Here is an 8,846-nt window from a genome sequence, read left to right on the forward strand (position 1 = left end):
AAAGTATTGCCTGAAGAAATTCAGGATAATTTAAGAAATGAAATTTTTAAATTACATAATTTATTCATTTCATAGTCCTTTACTTCCTGGATTCCAGCACACATCAGTCATATTCACAAACATCAATATGATTCTCTTTTTATTTATTTAATTTGTTTCTTCTTGTGGTGCTTTTTTTTCTTAGATGTGATCCTAGACTACTTGTAATATTTATATTGCTTCACTATTCACTACTTTCATTACTAAGAGACATTGAAATTTATTATCATAATTGATCATTTCTTATCTTTATTTTATTTTATTTTTATTTTTATTTTTTTTATTTATTTATTTATTTATTTATTTATTTATTATTTTTTTCAGCCATAGAAGAACAAGCAGCAGGTTTCATGACCTACATGGGTTACTTGTACTATCTTCTCACTTACATCTTCCTCTACCAATTGATAAGGGCCCTGTATGTTGCTGCCTTCTTGAATGCTCAAAAGGCATTCATTGATAAGCCTGGGTAAGTGATGCTGGTAACATTGAGGTATTAATGGACGACCAGTATGTTTACTGTCTAGTTATTGGCCATATTCTAAAACTTAACTCTATCAAAATTCAAGGTGTGTGTGTGTGTGTGTGTGTGTGTGTGTATTTACCTAGTTGTGAAATACAGGACAAGAGCCACACTAGGCTCATGCTGTCCCATCTCCATATCAACTTTTAAATTTTCTTTTCTTTTCTTTAAATTTATGAATTGTCTTTGCACACACAGTCTCATCCTTAAGTTCATTCCATGCTGTTATACTTCTGTATGGGAAGCTATGTTTCTTGATGTCTCTAATGCAAACACTCCTTTTCAATCTCCTTCCATGTTCTCTTGTGTCTCTCGTATCTGGTATCAAGAGGTCTTCTCTGCCCAACTTTTCATTCCTTCCAATATTCTGTATATTGCTATCAAATCACCTCTTTCCCTACTTTTTTCTAGTGTAGTCAGGCCCAATCTCTTCAACCTTTCCTCATAACTATACTCTATTAAGCTTACAGGGATTTTAGTTGCAGCTCTTTGGATTCTTACTAACTTTCTTGTATCCTTTTTCAAACTTGGCAACTACACTAATGCTGTGTACTCCAATCTCGGATGTATCATCGTTGTTATCAGTTTTTTATCATATCTTCATCAATATAGGAGAATGCTATCTTGATGTTTCTCAGCAGATTATATGTTTCTCCTATAATTTAGTTTATGTGCTTCCCAAATGATAAATTATCAGTAATAATTACTCCTAGGTCTTTTCTTCTGATCTTATAGAGATTTCCTGATTCCCTAAGTAGGAGTTGCCAACTGGTCTTTTCACACTTTTTCTAAACCTCATCACACTACATTTTTTAGCATTAAAATCCATATTCCACCTCAGTGACCATTCATTAATCTTAATTAAGTCCTTATTTAAAGCATTGCAATCCTCTTCATTTGTTACTTTCCTCATAATCTTAGCATCATCAGCAAAAAGGTTCATGTAACTTTCTCCACCTTCTGTCATATCATTTACATAAACTGTGAACATAATAGGTGCAAGTACCGAACCTTGTGGGACTCCACTTATTACCGTTCTCCAGTTTGACCTGCTGCCTTTAATTACTGTCCTTATTTCTCTGTTTGTCAAAAAAGTCAGTCATCCACTTTAACAGTGATCCACTGAGTCTTCCATTTTTTTCCAATTTCCATATTAGTCTTCTGTGTGGAACTTTATCAAATGCTTTTCTCAGATCTAAGTATATGCAGTCAGCCCATCCATCTCTCTTGCACTATTTCTATTACTCTTGAGTAGAAACTTATCAAATTCGTAACACAAGATCTTCCTTTTCTGAAACCAAACTGTTTATTGTCTTCTAGGTATTTCACCCATCTGTTCTTGATAATCTTTTCACAAATCTTCGCCACCACACTTGGGAGCAATACAGGTCTATAATTTAATGGGTCTTCTTTACTTCTGGTCTTGTGGATTGGGGTAATATCCACCCATTTCCAGTCTATAGGTACTCTACCTTTTACCAGGGTAGTGCTAATTATATTGTGCAATGCTGAGACTAATTGTGAGCTACACTCTTTTAAAATCCAACTCGAGACACCATCAGGACCCATTGCTTTCCTTACATCCAGGTCTTCCAACATATTTTTTACTTGATCTACTGATGTTTTAATCTCCTTTAGATCGGTCCCTTTTTCTAATGCTGTCCTCTCACCTCTGAAATGATTTTCCTTGGTAAACACAGAGTGGAAGTAACTGTTAAACACTTCAGCTACCTCTTCTAGGTCATCCACTGTCTCTTCTCCAGCTTTTACCGTACTTATTTCATCTTTGCGCTTTAATTTTCCATTAATGAATTTATAAAATAATTTTGGTTGGTCTCCACAACATTCCTTTCAATTTTTTTCTGCTCATCTCTGCAAGTTTTGACATATTTGTTCCTCTTCCTTATATAATTGTTTCACAGGTCCAGCCTCTTGTTTTCTTTCACTTGTTCCATGCTTTTTCTCTCTCCAATCTAGCTGTTGCACATCTAATGTTGTACCAATTCTTTTTGAAAAGGTTCTCTGTTGATCTTTTAGGTACCCATTTCTCTACTCCCTTATTATAAATGTCCAGGAAAGCTGTCCACTTTTCCTCTATGTCTTCCTTTTGAATAACTATGTTCCAGTTCACTTCACTGAAATACTTCCTAAGTTGTCCAAAGTTAGTCTTTCTGTAGTTTAGCCATTCTCTTCTGTGGTCCTCTTTCCTTATATTGAGGTTATTATCCATAACTGTGAACTGAATCAGCACATGATCATTTTTTCCTATTGGGTTTATGTATTTAAGGTCTTCTACTATTTCTTGTTCCTTGGTGAAAATTAGATCGAACCTTGTAGGTGCTTCATTTCCCCTAAATCTTGTGTCATCTGTAACCCATTGTGTCGAAATTTTCAACAGCTAGGTCTAGTAGCTTGTTCCCCCATGATGACTCACTGCCTTCTGTGGTCCAATTCTCCCAAGATATCTCTTTACAGTTAAAGTCCCCCATCAGGAGTATATCATCATTTTCCTCAAGCAACTCTGCCAAACATGTCCTTGTGCCCTCAAACATTTTCTTATATTCATCCTCTCTCCAAGAGTTAGAATAGGGGGAACATAAGTCACCACAGTGTTACGGTATCTTCCCATATTCTGTCTTAAGCTTATTTTCAATACTTCTGCCTCCTCCACCCCATATGTGACAGATTCCACTAATAAATCCTTCCTAACTAGAAGTATCACACCTCCCTGTTTTTTCTTTCTATTTCTCATCCAGAGGTTGTATTTTCCTTTACCAATATTTAATATATCCCCTTCACTTGCCAATTCAGTTTCAACAATTGCCATGATGTTCAGTTTCTCCTCTTTTAAATAGTCTTCTAGTTCCAGCACTGCCGACATTAGTCCATTTATGTTCATGTATGCTACTTTTAGTCTTCCCCTTCCGCATTTACTTCCCTCCCGTACCACTTTCACTTTCTCAACCTCATGTCCATAATCCTCCAAAAGAACTGTTTTGGTGTGTGTGTGTGTGTGTGTGTGTGTGTGTGTGTGTGTGTGTGTGTGTGTGTGTGTGTGTGTGTGTGTGTGTGTGTGTGTGTGTGTGTGTGTGTGTGTGTGTGTGTGTGTGTGCGCGCGCGCGCACACGCACAAGCATGTGCACTCGTGCATGTGCACACACGCACACGTGTGTGTATCTAGTTGTACACAGGATTTGCAAGATTTCTTGGCCACAGCTTTGTACTGATAACTTATAATGTTAGGCAAAAATTTTATCAAGACAGCCGCAGCTCATTTTCCTTCTTCCTTTGAACTCAGCATAGCTTAGAAACACTAAAGTATTTCTCTCTCTCTCTCTCTCTCTCTCTCTCTCTCTCTCTCTCTCTCTCTCTCTCTCTCTCTCTCTCTCTCTCTCTCTCTCTCTCTCTCTCTCTCTCTCTCTCTCAAAATTGGCATTCAAAAGGTATGCATAAGGAAAATATAAAATCATCCCATTTTTTACAGGTTGGATGTTACATGGAATGACATTACTCTTTGTGTGAAGGAGCGCTACCACTCACTTCTCCGTAGAATACAGTGTAAAAAGAAAGAGGAAGAAAGCCAACCATCTGATAACACTCCCCCAGTAAGTACTGCTTTATATATTTTTTTACAGAACTTCTGTCCAAAGGGATCATGTATATTATTCCTACTTCATATGTATGGAAATAATTTTAGACTAAAAGCTCACAATTAGGAAATTCATATATTTTAAATTTTTGATGCAGGACTTTTACATGGCTGAATTGGAGCTCCAGATTAACCAGGTGATGAGTGGCCTGGAGAGTCTGGCTGAGTCACTTGGTGTAGTGGCTGACCGGATGAACAGACTGGAGGACACTCACTCAAGTTACTCTGATTTGCATAATTCGCAAGATGATGTAAGTCTGTGCTTTGATGGATGTGTATTCTTCATTAATTTTTCTTCAGTCTTGGATCTAGATATTATCTCCTCTTCACAAAACTAATCATGATAATGATAATTATAATGAGGAGACCAGTTACTGTGAAAAGATAGGGTAAGATTGATATAAGGGAATTAGTCTCTACTGTCATCTACATAGTATTGTGCTTGCTTCTCATTGTGTTCTTGAAGTAGCTTAGTATTGAATAGCAAATGAGAATTGTAGCCATGTAGAAATTGCAAAAATAATTCTGTCTGTAAGAGAAAGCTGGATACATTAGGGGAGTAGGACATGTATTATGTGTACAGAAACAGAATTGTATCATCAACAAACCTAATTTTTGCAGTCTCTTTATGTTTCTTTTGTCTAGACACGAATACTGATTTTTTTTTTTTTTTTTTTTTTTTTTTTTTTCAGAACTATTCATACACTAATGATGAAGTCTGGCAACAAGAAGATAGTGACTCAAGAAGCTCCATTTATAGAAATGATGAAGAAACCAGGTGGGAATTCGTACAGCAGCAAGCAGCTAAAGATTATGACAGCAAGATGGAAACAAATCACTACCAAGGCGCAAGACCAAGACTCAAAAATGACTCTGTAAAAGGGCGGAAAATATCTGTTGACAGAAGTATTAATTTTGATGCTTTTACTGACATTGAAAGTTGTCCAACAGAAATCGAAGCCCTGACACAGAAATGGAACTTAGCTTTAGATGACCCTTCCTTTGAATTAGTAGATGATGGTGGAACATTGGAAAAATTCTTGAAGGATGTATCTGAAAGTTTTGATAATTTTACATCCTTTGGGAAATACGGTAAGACTCAGTTGAGAGTGAATACAAGAATACATCCCAGCCATGAGTCTCTTAATCTGTCACAAAACAATAGTGGAGTAACAGGAAGTATAGCCCATCAGAAAGGAATACACGCAGACAATGTTGATGGTTCAGTTCCCCGAGGCATCAGCTCAAGACTGTGCAGGACTCAGACACAGGGGCGAGGGAAGGGTCATGTGGAGGCATTAGATATTTCTTATTTAGAATCTGACCACGAAAATGAAAGTAATTATTAATTTGAATAAAAAGAGCTGAAACAAAAGCAGTTAATTTTGAGATATAATGTGAGTTATAATTTTGAGAATATATTCATTAGCTCTCTCTCTCTCTCTCTCTCTCTCTCTCTCTCTCTCTCTCTCTCTCTCTCTCTCTCTCTCTCTCTCTCTCTCTCTCTCTCTCTCTCTCTCTCTCTCTCTCTCTCTCTCTCTCTCTCTCTCTCTCTCTCTCTCTCTCTCTCTCTCTCTAATGTGAGTTATAATTTTGAGAATATATTCATTAGCTCTCTCTCTCTCTCTCTCTCTCTCTCTCTCTCTCTCTCTCTCTCTCTCTCTCTCTCTCTCTCTCTCTCTCTCTCTCTCTCTCTCTCTCTCTCTTCATAAAATGAATGTTTATGAGTACTTAAGAATTGTACATTATTATTATTGTTATTTTTTATTTATTTACTTTTTTTTTTACTAAGTTGAGGTAATATTTTGTATTTATGTGTAAAATTATGCCTGCTTCAAATTGAAATTTATAGCAATGTTTGTTTTGTTAAAAATATTACATAACCCTTTTAATTTTAAGCATGTATCAAGTTGTGATCCCCAAGGATCATTATCAAACCTAAATAGGGCATTTAACTATTACGCAGCAGGAAAGAAATCACGGAAGTAGTCGTGAGATACTTTGCATTACGAGATAATTGACTATCTTTGCTTGGTGTTCACTGTAGGAAGGAAGGGAAAGAAAAGGCTGCGAAATATTTCTTAAATAAAGTTTTATTCCCATTGCACACTATCCTTATCCTTAATTTAATCCTGTAAACAATAAAATGGCTTCGGTATTTAATGAACGAGGGAAGAAATAGGTGCGTGCGCAGGTGGAAAGGGAGGAGAAGGGTTCACTGCGCACTACTATGAGACTGCCCCGCCCGGGCCCGCCGTCGCCACAGCCAGTTAACCTCAGCTGGCCGGTCATGATGGGTGTGCAGTAGTTGTCAACAGCACAACATCGGCAGGTATGGAGGACAGGTGAGGAGGTGTTTATGTGTTCTGCTCTTTATAATACAGACCATGTCGTTAGGACACTGATCATATTAATTCCAGAGAATGGTGAGTAATATTTTTGCAAGGGTGGTGGAAGGATAGGATGGACAGTCGGAACACTCGTCTGCACTCGCGTTGTTTCACCCCAAAAAAATATCGTATTCTCATGCTGGCTACATAAAAATGCAGAGCTATAGTCTAAGTTTGCCACATAAAAAATGGCGAGATATTGTCATGTTAATTGCCAGTTTTTCTCCAGTAACGACTGACGGCTGAAATGAAATTAGTACTTCATAGAATTTAAATTGTGATTTCGTAAAGCTTGTTAATTACGAATTCAAAGATCCTACCTAGTTTATCTCGGCTTGCCACGTAAAAATTAAGAGTTAAATGATCAAAGGAAAACTGCCACTTTTTTTATGTAGTTACGATTTAAACAGCTTAACTGGTTGTGAAGTTTAACTATAGGTTTTTAATGATGGTGCAATATTTAGAGATCATACTCGATAATAAAATCGCTAACACTGCTCATGAGAACCAGTGTAGCAAATGCCGCTGAGTAAGAAAATCAAGCAAACAACGTTAAGTGATAGGATACAGATTGCGTGGACTTGTTAGTTGGTGGGTGAAATAAATCAAAGTCGAGACGAAAGTGATTTGTGAAGCCCATGCTTAGCCAATGGCGTAATGCAGTAACACACACACACACACACACACACACACATACTGCCGGCAAGTTATTTCTTTTATACTTTTGGTGTTGTGACTATTTGAAGTATATGTTAATGCCAAAGATAGCTTCTTCATCCACTTCACGAGGGCGCTGATGTTAAGATGTGGTATGGGGGCGAATAGTTTTGTTCAGTACACACCACAAACCACAACTGGCTCGGTAGATGATCGTGTTGTTACTGATTAGACTCGGAGGATCATTGGCTGGAATGGTGTTTATGTGTTAAGTTGTTGCTTTCCTCGTGTACTATTAGAATTCCTTGTAGTTAGGATTTGTACCTACATAATAAGAATAATAAAAATAGAGTTTGAAAATACTAACGACTTACATTATAAACCCTCCGAAAAGCAATCCAGTAAGACGTAGGAACGTGCAAAAATCTGGTCCTAGATTATGTAATTACAGTTTGAGAGAGAGAGAGAGAGAGAGAGAGAGAGAGAGAGAGAGAGAGAGAGAGAGAGAATCTTCTGCCATCGCCCACCCTAAGAACAGAATGTCTGAACTATGTTCAGTTTTTCGGTTAATCTGGATATTACGTCCGTGTTACATACAAGCGCGAAGCTCGCACGTCATGGTGAAGGGTTCGGTGACCTTGTCGTAAACGTTATATATATATATATGTTACAGTCAATACCTGAATCCAGACAATTTGTAAAGTGACTTATTTTTTCAGGCAATTTGTAAACTGCCTGGTTAGGTTAGGTTAGGTTAGGTTAGGTTAGGTTAGGTTAGGCAGTTCACAAATTGCCTGAAAAAATAAGTCACTTTACAAATTGTCTGGATTCAGGTATTGACTGTAACATATATATATATATATATATATATATATATATATATATATATATATATATATATATATATATATATATATATATATATATATATATATATATGGGGCACGTGTCAAGTATGGCTGTAATAACATTCGAGAGTGGAGAAATTCGATATTTTCAAAGTCCAGCGAGCGCTGCACCAGTTAAGAGTAAACATTGAAATTATGTTTTGTTCATAACTGGGATTTGTGGGTAGCGGCATATTAGGATTTTATGGTATATATACAGCTGATATCTCCAATCGCGCGTTTCCACTCGTGAGGCCATTTGTAAAGGTAGGCGCACACTTGTTCGCATCGTACGGACGGCACGCATCGTACTCATCGGATTGTTTTTGGGGTCAGCGCACATTGGTCCGCATCGTACGGACAGCACGCATCGGACGGATCGGATTTTCTGCGCACATTGTCGGCATTGGACCATTCACCACCCGCAGTTGTGAAGCTGAGCTCTCTCTGGAAGGACATACTCCATATTTTTCTAGTGTATAAAGTTGTGAAAATGTTGAACAGTGATAGTGAAGAGGAAGAAATTGTAGTGGTTAGCTGTTTGCTGGCAGAAGAAGAAGAACAGAAAGTTAAAAAAAGGAAAACATGGATTCACAACATAAACAGGAAAAGGCTGGAATTTGGAGAAAAATCTAAAAACAGTCAGTGAGTTAATATAACATTAAATATTATGTATAAGCAAAGCATAGCTATGCAAACAG

At 37.2% G+C, this 8,846-nt stretch overlaps 1 protein-coding gene across 2 annotated transcripts in view; it reads left to right on the forward strand.

Moving 5' to 3' along the window:
- The window catches only part of LOC135109702 (uncharacterized), a 97,278-nt gene extending 90,965 nt beyond the window's left edge, over positions 1-6,313 (forward strand). For both annotated transcript variants that reach the window (XM_064021281.1, XM_064021273.1), the window contains exons 25-28: positions 364-508; positions 4,047-4,167; positions 4,310-4,462; positions 4,904-6,313. In XM_064021281.1, the coding sequence (XP_063877351.1) occupies positions 364-508; positions 4,047-4,167; positions 4,310-4,462; positions 4,904-5,560 (1,076 nt within the window). In that variant the 3' untranslated portion in view covers positions 5,561-6,313. The remainder of the gene's footprint in view (positions 1-363; positions 509-4,046; positions 4,168-4,309; positions 4,463-4,903) is intronic.
- Positions 6,314-8,846: the final 2,533 nt, after the last annotated feature.

This window comes from Scylla paramamosain, chromosome 2, assembly GCF_035594125.1.
Source record: "Scylla paramamosain isolate STU-SP2022 chromosome 2, ASM3559412v1, whole genome shotgun sequence".
Taxonomy (NCBI): Eukaryota; Metazoa; Arthropoda; class Malacostraca; order Decapoda; family Portunidae; genus Scylla; species Scylla paramamosain.